The sequence below is a fragment of the Choloepus didactylus genome, chromosome 2 (genome assembly GCF_015220235.1).
Source record: "Choloepus didactylus isolate mChoDid1 chromosome 2, mChoDid1.pri, whole genome shotgun sequence".
NCBI lineage: Eukaryota > Metazoa > Chordata > Mammalia > Pilosa > Megalonychidae > Choloepus > Choloepus didactylus.
Window position 1 is genome coordinate 168,642,488 of NC_051308.1, and position 19,800 is coordinate 168,662,287.

The 19,800-nt window shown below is 35.9% G+C and overlaps 1 protein-coding gene across 1 annotated transcript in view; it reads right to left on the reverse strand.

The window, feature by feature from the left end:
• Positions 1 to 19,800, reverse strand: part of MSH4 (mutS homolog 4) — a 132,322-nt gene that overhangs the window by 104,573 nt on the left and 7,949 nt on the right. Inside the window, exons 3-4 of the mRNA XM_037826895.1 lie at positions 4,547 to 4,707; positions 3,145 to 3,255 (exon numbers count right to left, since the gene is read on the reverse strand). Of these exons, the coding sequence (XP_037682823.1) occupies positions 3,145 to 3,255; positions 4,547 to 4,707 (272 nt within the window). The remainder of the gene's footprint in view (positions 1 to 3,144; positions 3,256 to 4,546; positions 4,708 to 19,800) is intronic.

Here is a 19,800-nt window from a genome sequence, read left to right on the forward strand (position 1 = left end):
TGTAGGCATGAGATAATAGATAAAGAGACTTGTCTAATGGGGACAATAGATTTAAATGGGGACCATTTTTGGCAATGAATCAGAATTGAGCTATGCAATTGTCCTTTGCAGTTGAGCTACAAGGATCTCTAAGAGCACTACAAGAAATCTTATATAACTGCAGATACCAAATATATTAATGACAGTAAAGGAATTCATTGGATCCTAAATGGTAGCTTGGTTTCAAGTGTGTTAAAGTAAAAGATAAGTCTAGATTCATGAAAAACACACAACTTACATTATACTCAATGGTCAAAGACTAAAAGCATTCCTTCCTAAGATCGGGAAAAAGAGAAGGATACTGACTTTCACCACTGCTATTCAATCAACACTGTACCAGAAATTCCAGTCAGAGAAGTTAGTCAAGAAAAAGAAATAAAAGCCATCAAAATTAGAAAGGAAGAAGTAAAACTATCTCTATTTGCAAATGACATGATTCTGTGATTCTGTATATAGAAAAAGCTACCAGAGTTAATAAATGAACTGGGCAAAATTCAGAGTTCAAAATCAACATGCAAAAATCAGGACTGTTTCTATATACCAGCAATGAACAAGAAGGCAGGAAATTAAGAAAACTCCCATTACAATAGCATCACTAGAATAAAACACTAGGAGTAAATTTAACCAAGGAAATAAAAGACTTGTACACTGAAAACTACAAAGCATGGCTGAAATAAATTAAAGAATACCTTAAAATGTGGAAAGACACTTCATGGACACTTCTTGGATTAGAAGACCTACTGTTGTTAAGATGGCAATACAATCCAAAGCAATCTACAGACTCAATGTGATACCTATCAAAATTCCAAAAGCCTTTTTGCAGAAATGGAAAAGCCAATTCTCAAATTCACATGGAGTTGCAAGAGGCCCAGAATAGCCAAAACAATCTTGAAAAAGAAGAACAAAGTTGGAAGATTCATGCTTCTCAATTTCAAAACTTACTACAACACAGTACAGTCTGGCATAGAATAGACATATAAACCAATGGAATAGAATTGAGAGTCCAGAAATAAACCATATTTCTGTGCCAACTGATTTTTGAAAAGGGTGCCAAGTCCATTTCATGAGGAAAGAGTAGTCTTTTCTACAAATGGTGCTGGGAAAACTGATTTCTACAAGAAAAAAAAAAGTTGGATACCTACCTCATATACTAAAATTAACTAAAAATGAATCAAAGACCTAAATATAAGAGTTAAAATTATAAAACTCTTAGAAGAAAACATAGGGGTAAATCTTCATGACCTTGTATCTGGCAATGGATTCTTAGACATGACACCAAAAGCATGAGTAACAAAAGAAATGATAAATAATTTTGACTTCATCAAAATTTAAAACTTTTGTGCATCAAAGGTTATTTTCAAGAAAGTGAAAAAACAACTTACAGAATTGGGGGGGGGGCTGCAAATAATATATCCATAAAGGTTTAATATCCAGAATATAAAAAGAACTTGTAAACTCACCAACAAAAAGACAACCAATTAAAAAACAGGCAAAAGACTTGAATAGACATTTTTCCAAAGAAGATACATAAATGGCCAGTAAGCACATGAAAAGATGCCTATGAAGTTGAGCTATGAGGATCTCTAAGAGCAACACAAGGAATCTAATATGACTACAGATGATGAATACATTAATAACAGTAAGGGAACTCATTGGATCCTAAATTGTAGTTTGGCTTCAAGTCATTAGGGAAATGCAAATCAAAACCACAAGGATATACTACTTCATACCCACTAGGATAGTAGTATAGCTATTATCCAAAAAAAAGTGGAAAATTACAAGTCTGATAAGGATGTAGAGAAATTGGAATCATTGTGCATTGCTAATGGGTATGTAAAATGGTGCAGACAAGTGGAAAACAGTTTGGCAGTTCCTCAAAAAGTTAAACATAGAATTACTGTATGACCCAGCAATTCCACTCCTAGATGAATACTCTGAAGAATTAATAACAGGGATTCAAACAGACACTCTACACCAATGCTCATAGTAACATTATTCATAAGCCAAAAGTGGAAACAACCTAAATGTCCTTCAACAGATGAACAGATGAACAAAATGTGGCATGTGTACAACACACCCACACACACACACACACACAGAGGAATATTATTCAGCCACAAAAATGAATGAGGTTTTGTTATACACTATAATATAAATGAATAATATAAATATAAATTAACCTTGAAAACATTATGCTAAGTGAAATAAGCCAGACACTAAAGGACAAATATTGTGCGATTCCACTTATATGAAATATCTATAACAGGCAAATTTATACAGACAGTAAGTAGCTTAGAGGCTACCAGGACCTGGGAGGAGGAAAAAGTGGGGAGTTATTGCTAAATGGATAGAGAGTTTCTGTTTGGGGATGATGAAAAGTTTTGGGAAAAAAGATAAGTCTACAATCAGAAAAAAATATAACATATTCTGAAATACTTTGCACTCCTTAGGAATTATTCCAACTGCAATGCTGCCTACTTGGTTTGGAACCAGAAGCTCCATCCCACAATATGGGAACACGTGCTAGAGGGAAGAGATAAGGTACATGGTAGAAAGGCCCATGGGGAAAGCAAGAGCATTTGTTCGATAAAGTTCCACAGCACTTAATTGTCACAATTCCACAGATGAAAGCTAATTGTGAGGCACTACACGTCACCAGGGGAGGCAGAAATAATCCTACGACATAGATAAAATCCCCTGAAGGAAAAAGAACATGCTGATAGCTGCTATCCCTGGTAAGCACAAGAACTTCAATTCCAACTTGTCTGACAATCTAGGAATTAGTTTACAGGAAGCTATACCTAGGGAGACCCTACACTTTCTCTGAAGGGTGTGTCTGCTGCAAGCTCTGAGAAACCTCATGATTACCTAAAACATTGTTTCCTTTTGTTTAAAGTAAATCAAGGGTGCCATATCAAATAAGTGGATTCCCCATTATTTTTATTATCTGTATTAATTATCAATGCCTTCAATTAGAATTTGTATGTAGTGACTACTTTAGGGATCTAAATATAAAGTTACTCAAAATTTTGGTTCTTCATGATGATATTACAAAATGGATTTTAAATAAAGAAGATTTGACTTTTGAGAATAAAAATCAATTACCTTGAAATTTTCTGTGATCAGAGTAAACAACTTGGTTGAATTCCCCACAACACAAGCAGTATTTGACATTATTATTTCCAATGGTGATAAAATTTTGAGTTTAGTGATTACCTAAAATAATTTGAGTAAACAATTTCTTAAATGTATACTGAGAATGTACTCTAAAACAAAATATAAGTTTCATCTTTTTCTGAGATGCTTTAAGAGATAAAGACATAAAATTAATTCATGACTACAAAGTTACAACTGTCTTAACATATTTCAATTAAAATACATTTCTAATAATGGTATATAAAACATCTATCCTATATAATTAAAAGTACAAAATATTATCAGAAAAATAAGCTATATTCTATGATAATAGATAATAGTAAGAAACAGCTCTAAGCCCAAAAATTAGTTTGAATTTCTCAAATACATATTTTTTAAAATAAATTCTTCTTCCTATTTTTTTAACAATCTGAATGAAAAATATAAACACATCCGGGAGCATTACTACAATATGACGATCAGTACAGCCACAATATGTACAGATTGGAAGTTGAGAAGTACATAAACAAGAGATGAAAAACATATGCCTCATGTTGCCTTTCACAACAGAAGGTGCATATAAGAAGGCACTTAAATTCTTAATCAATCTGCCTAACATTCCCATGTTTTTTCAATTCTTCTTATATTGCATAAATATGTTAAATACCCAGAGATGATACTAGTATACCACACTAGTATAATATAAGTTGTTAGAAATTTTTAAAAACTTAATTATTATGAATAAGGAAGCCTAGATACTGAGAAACCACAAAGAGGAATTTGGGAAAAGAAACAAAGAACAATTAAAAATCAAAAGTAATATAGGAAATAATTTTTAAATAAATGTAACAGAGCCAAATAACTTTTAAAATATATGGAGATTAGGGGAAGACTACCTCTACCCAGTAGGTCACACAAATTTCCATGATGATAGGCCAGTGGGCCAAATTAATAATGAGTCATGTGGAATAAAGGCAAGATAAGACATGAAGGCAAGAATATAAGAGACTAAATTAAGATTCATCTAAAATGCTAGCTTCTCTTAATTCTGGAAAACAAAATTCAAATACAGTTCACTGGAAACAACTGTGTGAAGTTAACATTATAATATATGTATTACTTTTGGAATAAGGCCAGAAACTAATATTAACAGTAACTTTGGGAGTAGTCAAGTAACAACAAAACACATTCTTTTTAGGACAAAATATATTTTAAAATAAAAATAAGAATAAAAAAAGTTATTTTAACTCAGAATAATCTACATTAGAGCAACTATGAATAAACATTATTCTACCAAAAAGTAAACTAATTAGGAAAGCATTGGCTTGAAAATCTGCATATTGTCCATTTGTTAGGGATTATAAATACTTACCTTTGCATATGTTGTATTGTCTGCAAACTGGGATAATATAATTTGTGGACTTTTTAAATCAATACTTGCCATTCCTATTTCACCTCTGGCAAGTCCTCTCCCTTCCACAACAGCTACAATAACTGATGGGGAATGTGCTGAAACTGCTGATGAGGATGTAGCTGTTAAAAAGTTTTAAATATAGTGATTGTAAACAACATTAATAATAATAAATTCTAGTTTTTTCCCATAAGATCTCAAAGCAACAAAATTAGAACATGGCTATTAATACCAAAATAAATAACCTTTTTTCTCTTCAAGAAAGAATCTGTCATTCAGACAAAATAAAGAGGTTAATTCACAAAGAATTTTTTCAAAACTTAATTTTACATGTAAAATTAATAAATTATACATCATCTTATTTTGGATTATAATAGAGTCATAAAAGGAAATTGAACTTGGGGTAAAGAAAAAAAACACCTAGATTATTTATCTTACTCTATCATGTAAAAGCTATTTGAATCTGAACAAATTATTTCATAATAAGTAATAATAAATCACACAATGTAACAAAATAACTTCCCTGCCCTACTCAAAAGCTGGCTGAAAGAATCAAATGGTATAGTAAAATATTACTGCATTGTATAAAGTATAAAATATTATATAATTATAAACTCTAATTATGATATACCTGTGCAATAAAAATTAAAAAGGAAATGAAATAAGCTTCAGTGGCAGAGAGATTCCAAAAGGAGCCGAGAGGTCACTCTGGTGGGCACTCTTATGCACAATTTAGACAACCCTTTTTAGGTTCTAAAGAATTGGGGTAGCTGGTGGTGGATACCTGAAACTATCAAACTACAACCCAGAACCCATGAATCTCGAAGACAATTGTATAAAAATGTAGCTTATGAGGGGTGACAATGGGATTGGGAAAGCCGTAAGGACCACACTCCACTTTGTCTAGTTTATGGATGGATGAGTAGAAAAATAGGGGAAGGAAACAAACAAAAAAAACAGACAAAGGTACCCAGTGTTCTTTTTTACTTCAATTGCTCTTTTTCACTTTAATTATTATTCTTGTTATTTTTGGGTGTGTGCTAATGAAGGTGTCAGGGATTGATTTAGGTGATGAATGTACAACTATAATGGTACTGTGAACAACTGAATGTACGATTTGTTTTGTATGACTGCGTGGTATGTGAATATATCTCAATAAAATGAAGATAAAAAAATAAAAAAAATAAAAAAATAAAAAAAGTATAAAATAACCAGCATTTATTAAATGCTTGCTATATTCCAAGAATATTCTTAGTTCTTTACTTGGATAAACTAATTGTCACAACAATCCTATAAAATAGGCACCATTATTTTCCCATTTACTAATAAGGAGGCTAAGCACTGATGGAAATATAGTAGAGCAAGAGTATTTGCATACAGACAGTCTGGCTCCAAAGTGGGTATTCTTAACCACTACACATAGTGCCTGATTTTGAAATATGTGCCTTACAAACTACAAACGCTAAGATAAGCCACTTAACCTTCTAAAGCTACCTTTCTTCATCTGTAAACTGGAATATCAAAACCTATTTCACAAAGTTGTTAAGAGGATTAAATGTAATAATATAGAATTCTTTTATAAAGTATATAGAATATAGAACATTATTCCTGAGTGATAAAGTCAGCCTAAACATATCTAAAATTTTACTTTCAAAGAAGGAAAGTTATCTTTCATTTCCTTGTCAACCTGTAAATTTACACTTTTTGATCCCTCCTTCCTTTCCTTATCTAGACTCCTTTTTTCTCTCATATTCTTCTATAATACCTGTAAACATACTTAATCATTTATGTTATACAGTAGTCAATTTAACAGTTCATTTAAAAAGCTATTTTGTTTAGATCTTAGGAACTTCATTAAAGTCATGTTATAAATGGTGACTAAACTTACATTAGGTCTATAGAAGTTCAATACAGCATAATCTTCCTATCTTCAAATGGAAAATAACTAACATGTTCCAGTAGAAATTGAGTGCACTCAGAACACATCTCCCCTAAACCTTCAAAAGAACATTTACTCTGTTATTTCTGCTATAGTGAACTTACTAGTGTACAAAGCTTTATTCAGGGTTTCTTATTATTTTCTTAAAATGGATTCTTAGAAAAAATATTACTGGGGCAAAGGGAAATCACCATTTTTAAGATCTCAATATATATTGACAAATTTATTTTGAGAAATGCACCTATTTTTAATTCCATCTGCAGTATATGAGAAAGCCAATCTTACTGTATCTCATCATAGCTAACTTCTTAAATGCACTATCATTATTATGATAATTTAATGAATTAGTGCTTTAATCTTATTTTTTAAAATTACTATTGAGATGAACGTTAGTTCAGAATGTTAAGAAGAGGTACATCAGCAAGACGGTGGAGTGAGAAACTTTCAGGTTCTGTTCCTCCATAGCAACACCAAAAAACCAGCAGAAACAACTTTCTCTGCGCCCTCAAAAATAATTGAAGGAGTACAAAAACTAAGTGAGTGCTCAATCAAGAAAAAGGCAACTTTAAAACAGTAGAAGACCTAATCATGCCTTTACTGAGCCTTGCCCCATCCATCTCCAGCTTGGTGCCATGTCAGCCTGCACTACCAGTGAGGGTCCCTGGTCCCAGATTCCTTAGGGAACAGAGTAACTCTTATGTGCATATTGGTATGTCTGTGTGAATCCATGGGTGGCAGCAGTCTGAAGGACAGCTCCAGGACACTCATTTTTGTCTTGGGGTCCCAGAACTTGCTCAGGCCATGGAAGTAGCTGGTAGGACCATTAAAACACCTCAGGAGGACAATCAAACCACAGCCACCTGGGGAAAGGATTACCAGTTCAGACACATAATAGTGCTGGGACTGGCAGGAAAGTCTGAATTTCCAGAGGAACACTGGGGCATTCAGAATATCTGTGTTTAAGAGGAAATTGATAAGGCCATGTGCACATGCCCAGGACAAGATGAATGCTCAGAAGAGACCTGAGAGGGCCCTATGCTTTCAACTCAGGTTATTCTTTAGACCCACTGTAGGGCAGGTTAAAGGCTGAAGGAAAGCAAAATCAGTCTGCAAAGACTAGGAAAGTCACTTTCTTTCATTTTGTTTTGGGCAGATTAGGTCTTGGCATATAACATAATCTCTATCATAACACTAGCTGAATACAAGCTTGAGTTACAGAAACTTCAGTAATCACACAAAGGATACAGTTCCTGCATAAATAGTTTGAGAAAAACATTGAACAAATAGACTACTATAGCCTCCAACAAGAGGAAGGGGGAAAACAGCAAACCTGGGGGGAAAAGGAAGAATCTGATTTCCAGAATTAATACACTAAAATATTTCAAATACCCAGATTTCACCAAAAAAATTAGAAGGCATACAAAGAATCAAGAAAAGATGGCTCATTCAAGGAACAAAATAAAGCTGCAAGAATGAGGAATACCAGACATTAGACATGTCCGTCAAAGACTTTAAAAAACTTGTCTTAAAAATGCTCAAAGAGAGCCCCTTTTTTGCTCACATATGGCCTCTCTCTCTCAGCCAACTCTGCAAATAAACTCACTACCCTTCCCACTACATGGGACATGACTCCCAGGGGTGTAAGTCTTCCTGGCAAAGTGGGACATCACTTCCAGGGATAAGCCTGGCCCTGACGAGAATGCCTTCTTGACGAAAGAGAGGAAAAGAAATTTAACAAAATAAAATTTCAGTGGCTGAGAGATTTCAAATAGAGTCAAGAAGTCATTCTGGAGGTTATTCTTATGCATTATACAGATATTCCTTTTTAGTTTCTAGTTTATTAGAATAGCTACAAGGTAATACCTGAATCTGCTGAACTGTAATACAGTAGACTTGATTCTTGGTGATGATTGTATAACTATATAGCTTTTATTGTGTAACCATGCGATTGTGAAAACCTTGTGACAGACTCACCCTTTATCCAGTATATGGGCAGATGAGTAATAAAATAAAGACAAAAAATATATAAATCATAGGGGGAATAAGGGTATGGGATGTTTTGGGTGTTCTTTTTTATTTTTAGTTTTAGTTTTTTCTTTATTTTGGAGTAATGAAAATGTTCTAAAATTGATTGTGGCAATGAATGCACAACTATATAATGATACTTTGGATGGATTATATGGTGCGTGAATATATCTCAATCAAATTGCATTAAAAATGCTAAAAGAGCAATAAGAAATCAGGAAAATGGTATCTAAACAAAACAAGAATTTTAATAAACAGAAATTGTAAAGGAAACAAACAAATACTGGAGCTGAAGTGTACAGTAAGAGAGGTTTTAAAAAAAAATTCCTAGAGGACTTTGTCTTAGTTGGCCAGGGTGGCTGTAACAGAGTACCACTTTGGCTTAAACAACAAGAATTTATTGCCTCACAGTTTCAGAGGCCAGAAGTCCAAAATCAAGGTATCTATGGGCCATACCTTCTCTTAAGTCTGCAGATGTTAGCTTGTTGGCAATCCATACTTCAATGTCTGCCTACATCACATGCTTATCTATCTCGCTATCTGCCTTCTACTGCTGTGTCCAAATTTCCTCTGCTAATAAGGGCTCTAATCATATTTGATTAAGGCCCATCCTGATTCAGTTTGGTCTCATCTTGACTAATAACATGTTCAAGGATCCTATTTACAATTGAGTTCACATCCATGGGATCAGGGATTAGGACTTGAACATGTCTTTGTTAAGGGCATGATTCAATCCACAACAGGGTTCAGCAGCAGACTGGAGCTGGCAAAAGAAAGAATGAGTGAAACTGAATACAGGACAAAGAGAAAAGAATGCAGAAAAGCAAACAAAACTGAAGAGACACATGAGATACCATCATTGTACCAACATGTACATTATGGAGTCCCAGAAGGAGAGGAAAAAGAGAAAGAGGAAGAAATAATATTTGAATGAATGGCTGAAAACTTCCCAAATGTAACAAAAGGCACATATATACACATCTAAGAAACCCAAAGAACTACAAATAGGATAAATTGAAAGAGATCACAGTGAGACACATTATAATCAAACTGTCAAATGCCAAAGACAAAGAGAGGATCCTGAAAGCAGCAAAACAGTACCAGCATACCACTTCCAGTGGAGTCCAAATAAGATTAAATGCTGATTTCTCAGAAGAAACCATGTAGGGAAGAAGGCAATGGGATGACACCTTTAAAGTACTGAAAGAAAAAAAAAAACTGTCAACCATTCTATAGCTGGCAAAACTGTCCCTCAAAAATGAACGAGAGATTAAAACATTCCTAGTTAATCAAGAGCTGAGGGCATTTGTCACCACTAGAACTACCCTACAAGAAATGCCAGAGAGAGTTCTTCAAGTTGAAAGGAAAGGACACTAGGAAGTAGCCCCAATAAAGGTAAATATAAATGAAATATTGTTTCACTTTTTGCTACTTACATTATCTAATATACAAATGCATAAAACATTTGATAAATCTATGATGTTTGGCACACAGTGAATAAAGATGTCATTTGTGATAAGAATAGCAAAAAGGTGGGGGAACAAAGGCATATAGTAACAGAGATTGTGTATTCTATTGAAGTTACATTGGTATCAAATCAAATAAGATTGTTATAGTTTTAGGATGTTAAATTTAAACCACATCGTAAAGAAAACGTCTAGAAAATATACACAGAAGGAAAGGAGAAGGGATTCTAAATGGTTCAAAACAGAAAAACCACCAAAGACAAAAGACAGAAATAATGGAAGAAATAAGGGACAAAAAAGGAATAAGATTCACAAAAACCAAATAGAAGAATGGCAGAAGAAAGTCATACATTATCAGTAATTACTTTAAATGGAAATGGATTAAACTCACCAAAAGAAGTTAGAGACTGACAGAATGGATAAAAAGCATGACCCAAACTGTATGCTGTTTACAAGAGACTCTCCTTAAATTCAAAGACAAACAGGTTGAAAGTGAAAGAATGGAAAAAAAAATTTCATACAATTAATAACTACAAGAAAGGTGGGGTGGCACTCTATCAGATAAAACAGACTATAAGTCAAAAACTGTTACATGGGACAAAGAACGACACTATATATTAATAATAGGGTGAAGTCAATAAGAAGATATAACAATTATAAACATGTATGCACCAAACAGAGCCCCTAAATATGTGAAACAAACATTGACAGAATTGAAAGACAGCTCTCCATTAATAGAAGAAGACTTCAACTTCATTATTGGATAGAATATCTAGACAGAAGACCAACAAGGCAAAGACTTGAACAATAGTGTGGTGGATTGAATCATGTACCCTACAAAGACATGTTCAAATACTAACTGATTCTGTGGGTGCGAACTCACTTGTAAATAAGACTTTTGAAGATTTTATTTGGATGAGGCCAAACTGAATCAGGTTAGGACTTAATCCAATATAACTGAAGTCCTTATAAGCAGTCAATGAGGAGAAACCAGAAAAGGAGAGAGAAATTGCCATGTGACAGACACAGAGACATATCTACAATCCAAGGAATACCAAGCATTGCCAGCAAGACAGCACCAGAATGCCACAGATTCCAGGAGAAAGCATGGCCTACATATACCTTGATCTTGGACTTCCAGCCTGCAAATGGTGAGCCAATAAATTCCTGTTGTTTAAGGCACCCCATTCTGCGGTATTTGTCATCATAACTCTGTCAAACTAAGAAAAGTGCTTTAAACCAACTAGCCCTAGCACACATATACAGAACTCTTCACCCCATCAGCAGAATGTACATTCTTCTCAACTGCACATGGATCATTCTCCAGGATAGACCATATGTTAGGTCACAAAGCAAGTCTCAATAAATTTTAAAAAACTGAAATCAGATCAAGGATCTTCTCTGATCACAATGGAATGACTCTAGAAATCAAAAACAGAAGAACTAGAAAATCTGAAAATATGTGGAGATAAAACAATACATCCTTAGACAACCAAAGAAGAAAACAAAGAATAAACCACAAGGGAAACTAGAAAATACCTTGAGATTAATGAAAAAAAATCACAACATACCAAAACTTACATGATGCAGCAAAGGCCATGCTCAAAAGGAAATTTATAGCTGTAAATGCTTATGTTAAAACAGGAGAAAGATCTCTTATCCATAACCTAACTTCACACCTGGAGGAACTAGAAAGGCCAAGAGCAAACTTAACCCAATGCGAACAGAAGGAAGGAAATAACAAATATGAGAACAGAGAGAAATGAAATAAGAGAATAGAAAAACAAAAGAGAGACTCAATGAGACCTATAGTTCTGAAAGTACAATAAAATCATTTCATACTTCCATTTATCTGTATTGTCTCTTTTGAGAGCTGTCTATGTCTTTCGTGTGCAATTTTTATTGTCTTAATTTTCTCAATGTGTTTTCAAGGGAAATTTATAAATAAATGACAATAATTTATATTTGCTACCAATATTGGTTTTTTGATATCCCAAAGGTTTCTATTTTCGTATAGTTTCCTTTGCAATTTTTTTCCATTGTTTTTCTGCTAAGAAATTCCTCCTCCATTGAGATATTTTGTATTCATTACTATTTATTTCTAATTTTTAAAGTTTTTTGTTCATTTTGCTCTTTCACCTCAGCTGAACTTTGATCAGTACATTTGGTTGTCTACCACATCTGGAGTGAGACATGGCCAGAAGTATAGATCTATACTTATTCGTGAGCATCTGCTAATGGTTTAGCTGGATGTTAAGGGACATGGAAGGAATAGGATTGAAAGATTGATAATGGAAATTTGGGGAAAAGGTTGTACACAGGCCTCTCAGAATAGGCACAAACTGTGAAAATATTTGTGTCCCATGAGAATGCCCACTAAAGGGCATCACTTTAAAGGAAATTCCAATAATACAAAGGACAAAATGATGTACTCTGTGGATGTCAGCATCTTTCCCCAGCTACCCCAGTGCTTCTTCAATGGGCCCAGAACACAGAGATCATAGTTGTAGGAATGGGTGCTATGTATGGGCTCAACAACATGCATTTCCCATTACCAAGACTATCCTGGCTAATGCTAATACCAACTGCCTAATTTGCTAACAGTAGAGCCAATGCTGAGTTCCTGATATGGCACCATTCCCCCAGGATAGCAGCTTACCACCTGGTTACAGGTTGATTACATTGGGCCTCTTCTATAATGGAGGGGGTAGATATTTGTTCTTACTGGAATAGGCACATGTTCTAGATATAGACCTGCCTTCCCTGCCCATAATTCTTATTCCAGCATTATCATCTGTGAACTTACAGAATGCCTTATCCACTGAGACAGTATTCCACAAAGTATTGTGTAGTATCAAGGAACTCATTTCAGAGCAAAGGAGGTGCATCAATGGACTCATGCACACGTCATCAATTGATCTTACCTTAAACCCCATTATCCAGAAGGGACTGGCCTAACTGAAGGTTAGATGGCTTACTGAAAACTCACTTTCAGCACCAACTAGGAGACAACATCCTGAAAGGATTGGGTTCTGTCTTACAGTATGAAGTTTATACTTTGAATCAGAGATGGTAATATGGTTCTATCTCCCCCACAGTCAGAGTACAAAGGTCCAGGAATCAAGGGGTAGTAGTGAGAGTGGCTCCTCTCATTATCATACCTACTAATCCACCTGAAGAAATTTTGCTTCCTATCCTGGCAACTTTGAGTTCAGCTGGTCTGGAGACCTTAGTTCCTAAGTAGGGATGATTCTGCCAGGTTAACACAACAATGCTTCCACTGAAATGGAAAATGAGATGGTCAAATGGTGATTTGGGGCTCCTTATTTATGCTACCAAACAAGCAGATAAAAAAAAAAAAAAGATTGGGGTGGGGGTGGAGGGATTAACCTACTAGCTGGAGTGATTGATCTTAATGTGTGCATTGCTATACACAACAGAGGCAAAGGGAACTATGTCTGGAACACAGGATATTCTGGACCACCTCTTTGTACTTTCATGCCCAGTATCAGAAGTTAATGGAAAACTACAGCAACCAAAAAATTAGGCAGAATGACTAATTATCCTTCAGGGATAAAAGTTTGAGTCACTTCACAAGGGAAAGAACCCAGAACAGCTAAAATTCTGGCTGCAGGGGAGGGGAATACAGAAAGGGTAGAGACAAGCCATAGATATCAAATGTGACCTCACAACAAATTGTAGAAATGGGGATTGTAGTAGCTTTGCATATTTTCTCCATGTTTGCAATATATGTGTTTAATTGTATACACTAACCTTTGACGTCTTCTTCCCATTTTTTCATACACAAGTTATTAGAGGTTAAATTTACAATTCAGTGTTTTTTTAAATGCAATTTTATTGAGATATAATCACACACCATACAACCCATCCGAAGTATAGAATCAGTGACTCCCAGTAGCATACATAGTTGTGCAATCATTATCACAATCAATTTTAGAACATTTTCATTACTCCAGTAATGAAATATACTTTGAATCAGAGATGGTAATATGGTTCTATCTCCCCCACCGTCAGAGTACGAAGGTCCAGGAATCAAGGACCTTTTCATTATTTTATTATTTATAATAAATAAATGAAAATATGAAAGAAACCCAAAACATCCTATATTCCTTATCCCGCCCTCCTCCCCGCCACTTATTGTTAACCTCTAGTATTGGTATTGTACATTTGTTACTGTTGATGAAAGAATATTAAGATATTACTGTTAATTATAGTCCATAATTAGCAATAGGTACATTTTCTCCCATATATCACTCTATTATTAATTCCTTGTAATAGTGTTGTACATTTGTTCTAGCTCATGAAAAAACTTTTTTATATTTTTACTGCTAACCACAGTCATTGTCCACAAGATTTACTGTAACACAGTCCCATGTTTTCACTTCTAGCTTTCCTTCTTGTGACAACATACCTCTAAACTACCCCTTTCAACCACATTCACTTACAATACAACACTATTAAATATATTCAAATACCATGGTACCAACATCTCTATCCATTTCCAAACATTTCCCTTCTCTTCTCCTTCTGGGACTCCTATAATGCACACATTTGTGTGCTTCATGTTGTCAATCATTTCCCTGTGAACCCAGCTCACAATTTCCTTTTTTCTCCACTTGTTATTATGTGTTTTCAAATTCGGTTGTCTGCCCTGTAGTTCACTGATCCTTTCTTATACGTCTTCATATCTGCTATTCCATTGTCTCTAGTACATTTTTTTATTTCATCTACAGTATCTTTTATTTCCAGAAGATAAGCTATTTTTCTATGCATTCTTTCAAATTCTTCTTTATGCTTTTCTAGTGTCTTCTTGATATCCTTTTTCTTGTTAACCATCTCATTGAAATTTAGATCTGTTTGAACATCTTTGATTGGTTGTTCCAAATTCTATACCTCCTCTGAATTTTTAATTTGATTTGATTAATTTGATTGCTTGTTTCTTTAATTTGATTAATTCTTTAATTAATTTAATTAATTAATTTCTTTAATTTGATTGCTTGTTTCTTTAATTTGATTGCTTGTTTCTTAATGTGCCTTGTAATTTTTTGCTGGTTTCTGGGTATCTGATTACCTTGACAAGATTATTTTGAAAGTAAGTTTCCCTCTCTTGTCTAAGGTTCTGTTTTTGATTGGTTGCATGTTGAAGGTTTCCTTTTGTCATGTGGTTTTGTCAAGTACTTCACGGCCAAACCACAGCCACGGTCCCATGCAGGAGATGGCAGACCCATTCCAAAGGACCCTAGAGAAAATGTCAGGAAAGCATCTTCTCAGACTGCACTTTTCCAGGCTCCCCAGCAGATTATGCTCTTCTGCAACCTATTCCCCACAACTCTAAAAAGGTAAGTTATTTTTTTGGCCCTCTGACCTTCTGTTTCTATGGCAGGTGGGGTTAATGGCCCTGCAGTGATGTGGGCACCTGTCCAGAAAGGACCAAGTCTGTGTGCCCATGCTGTCCTATTTCACCAGCCAACAGTTGGGTCAGGACTTTTCCACTTCCCCGTTTTTTCTGAGGAGGAGTGCCTCCTTGTCTCTCCCATACTGCTGCAGCCTGCCAGGCAAGAATTAGGCACACAAAGGGCTGCTGGCCTTGGAAGTTGGGGGATGGGCACTTGGTGCTGAGGTGGAACTCAGTCACTCACTGCAGACTCTCTATTTGTGGAAACAGTGAAGCTGCATGTGTCCTGGGCTCCTCCTGCAGGACCCTGAGGGTCACCCTTGCTGGTCAGCAGTTGGAACAGGACTGTGCCACATCCCTCACTTTTCTCAAGGGGTGGGCCCCTCTGTCTCTCCCCTCCCAGCCCACTGCAGTTACCTGGACAAGCACCAGGAGTGCTCAGATCTGCCAGCTTCATGGGTGGGGGAAGGGTGTTGGGAACCCTGGTGGAGATCACTATCACCACAGTCTCTCAGTTTGTGGGATTAATGTAGCTGCAGGTTCCCAAGCTTCTGCATGGAAAAGCTCTAGGCTATTGTTCTAGTATGCTAATGCTGCAGAATGCAAAACACCAGAGATGGACAGGCTTTTATAAAACGGGGGTTTATCTGGCTATACAGTTACAGTCTTAAGGCCATAAAGTGTCCAAGGTAACACATCAGTAATCAGGTACCTTCACTGGAGGATGGCAAATGGCGTCCGGGAAACCTCTGTTAGCTGGGAAGGCACATAGCTGGCGTCTGCTCCAAAGTTCTGGTTTTCAAAATGGCTTTCTCCCAGAACATTCCTCTCTAGCAAGCTTGCTCCTCTTCAAAACGTCACTCACAGCTGCACTCCGTTCCATCTCCCTGAGTCAGCACATTTATATGGCTCCACTGATCAAGGCCCACCTTGAATGGGTGGGGCCACGCCTCCATGGAAATATCCCATCAGTTATCATCTACAGTTGGGTGGGGCGCATCTGCATGCAAACAACCTAATCCAAACATTCCAACTTAATCCCCACTATTATGTCTGCCCCATAACATTGCATCAAAGAATATGGCTTTTTCTGGGGGACATAACACATTCAAACCGGCACAGCTATAATACTGAGAGGGTTAACTTCACTGGCCATCAGTAGGACCAGAACTGCATTGCATCTCTCCAGCTGGTGAGAACCAAGCCAACCTACAGTTGCCAGCCTTGATAGTGAAGTGGTGCCAGGTGCTGAAGTTGAGTTCACTCACCACAATTTCTCAGTCATAGTTTCTCCATTTTTTTTTCAGCCAGCTCTTCCTTATTTGTTGCAATGGTCCTTCTCTGGTCTCCTGATCCCAAGAACTGCTGACTTGGATAGTTCCTGCCTATTCTCTAGGTGCTTTTGATAGAGGAGTAAGTTCTGCCTGTCCTAATTCTACCATCTTCCTGGAAGTGACAATTTAGTTTTTAGGTAACAAAATATTTAGTGGTACCATGACTGGATTTGAGATAATTAGAATAATGCAAAATAAATACAATGACTATTGGGATGATTGGCTTAAACAACTGGAATTTATTGGCTCACAGTTTTGAGGCTAGGAGAAGCCAAAATCATGGCATCATTAAGGTGATGCTATCTTCCCAAACACTGGCATTCCAAGGCTGGCTGCCAGTGATCCTAGGTCCCTGTCTCCTCTGTCACACAGAAATGAACATGGCAGTCTCTCCTGGCCTCTCTCTTCTCTTCTGGGTTCACTGACTTTCAGCTTCTTGCTTCCTGTGGCTTTCTGTCTGAATTTCATTCTGCTTACACACTATGTCAGTAATATGATAAAGACACATCCTGGTTGACACGGGCCACACCTTAACGTAACCTGATCAAAAGTTCCTATTTACAAGGGTTCATACCCACAGGAATGGATTAAGTTTAAGAACATGTTTTCTGGAGTACATAACTCCAGTGAGTCTTCTCATTTTGGGAGAGAGAGACCTTCTTCACTTGTAAGAAGGAATGATTTATCTTGTTAGGTAGAAATATAGACAATATATTGTTAAGATGTATGCATTTACAAAGATCATATGGAAGCTGGGTAACTAAAGGGGTGAACTCTGCCCATTACCAATTTATTGTTTCTCAGCTGCAAATTAACCCTTCATTGCAAGCTTTGTAATAATGGATGAAATTCCTTTAAGCATTTCTCCTTTAAAGTGAGCACAATGTTAAACTTTCTCAGTAAAGGGCACAGGAATGAAATCATAACATGAATGGGGTCTCTTGTAGTTTCCAGCTGTAGCCTGGTGGGTCAACAGTGTGAGTGGGAGGACATCTGGTTGTTCTCTGTCCCAGCCACATACACAGAATGTGCTGTCCCCTGGCTATCTCACAGTCCCAGTGTTGTCTGGGAATCACATTCTCATGGATCACTTGAGACAGCCTGTACTCCAGAAGATCTTACCCATATCTGTTTCCCAATTTCCTCTGCTCTTTCACCCTCTAACCAGGTTTGTCTCCCAAAGTTATTTTGATGTCATGGTCCTTCCTACAGGGAGACCATGGGATACTCCCATTCCACTGCACACTGCATGCTAATTACCATCTGCAGCTCACTAGTCCTGCCTGCTTTCTGTTTTCCTGGGATTGCAGACTACCTCTGGCCCAGCAAACCTGTGGGCTCCTCCATTCTGTGTGTTCAGTTAAACCTTTCAAAGAGATCTGAAATACAACCAGAGGCAGGTCCTTTCCATGTTTGATCTTCTTTGGGAACTCTCCTTCAGCCCTACAGTGCCTATAAAGTTTTCTTATATCTCAACATTACTTTTATTATAGTTTAACAATTCTTTTATTAAACTTCCCGTTTAATCACTGTGTAGTTCTATCTTCTGACTGGATCCAGACTGCTACAGTCTCTGCCTTCACAGAGTTTATAATACAGCAAAGAAAAGAGATAATTAAAATAAGCAATATTAGTTAAATGCAGAGAGAAATGGAAGCACAAAGCAAGGACATGTAACCTTGATTCACAGGATCACAAAAGGCTCTCTGAAAGAAATAATATCCAAGCTTAGATGTGAGTAACAAATAATAGTTAGCCATATGAAGAGGGGAAGAAAAAGCTTTTAAGCAAAGCACATAGCATAGAAAAAGGCATATAGGTAAAGAGAGCACCATATTAAAAGTATTGAAAAACTTTTCAGAATGTTAAAATACATAATATAAGCAAGGGAGTAGTATGAGATGATACTGGAAAGACTGACTAGACCTAGATCATTTAGTCCCTCATAAACGGTGTCAAGATATTTGAAGTTGATCTTAACAGCAATGGGGTGCCAAAAAATTATTATAAATAAGAAGAGCAGGGCAAGGTAGTTGACTATAAAAGTCAATGAATAAAAATGAATTGTATTTCTATACTCCAGACATAAATACTTAGAAAATGTAAATTTTAAAAAAGATGCTGAAATATCCACAAAACTTACAAGGTACAAGAACAGAGCAAGAAACCTAACAAAAATGTATAAAACCGGTATGTAGAAAATTACAAAAACTTTACAGAAAAAAAAACACTAAATCCTATGGGGAGATATCCTACAGAGGATGAGATATCCCATGAGATAGCCATGGAGAGATATCCCATGTTCATGGATAGGAAGACTCAATATTTCAATTCTCCCTATATAGATCTTTGGATTCAGTGTAACTGTAACTCCAATCAAAATCTCAATGTGTTTTTGCAGAACTTGATAAACTGGTCTATAATTTATATGGAAAAGCAAAGGGCCAAGAAGAGTCAAGACTCTTCTGAAGAAGAATAAGGTGGGAATTGGAGGGTGGAGGTAGGAGGGCTTTCCTACTAGATATAAAGACTTATTATAAAGCCAAAGACAGTGTGATATTGACACAAAAATAGACATTATGACACATAATAAATAAAGATAAAAGATAAAAAGAGCTACAGATAGAACCTATGTGGGCTTATGATGTATGTCAAAGATGGCATAGCAAGACAATGGAGAAAGGAAGGATATTCAATAAATGAGAATTAATTCTGTGATAAAACAATGAAATTGACTTCCTACATCATATTATAAACAAAAATCAGTTGAGGTAGATAGAAAATTTAAGTGTAAAAAGTAAACTTTAAAACATAGAATAAAATATAGGAGAATATATTTCTGAGCTGGGACAAGGAGAGTTCCTTAAAAAATCACAAAAACAGTAATTGTAAAAGAAAACATTGATAAATTTCAGTCTTTTAAAATTAAGAATTGTGTTGTATGCTTCTGGTAATGGTGGACAAGGTTATTTGAATCAATTCTCCACTGAAGGCAATAAACTCCTAGACAAAATATAAACAAACATACCCCCCAA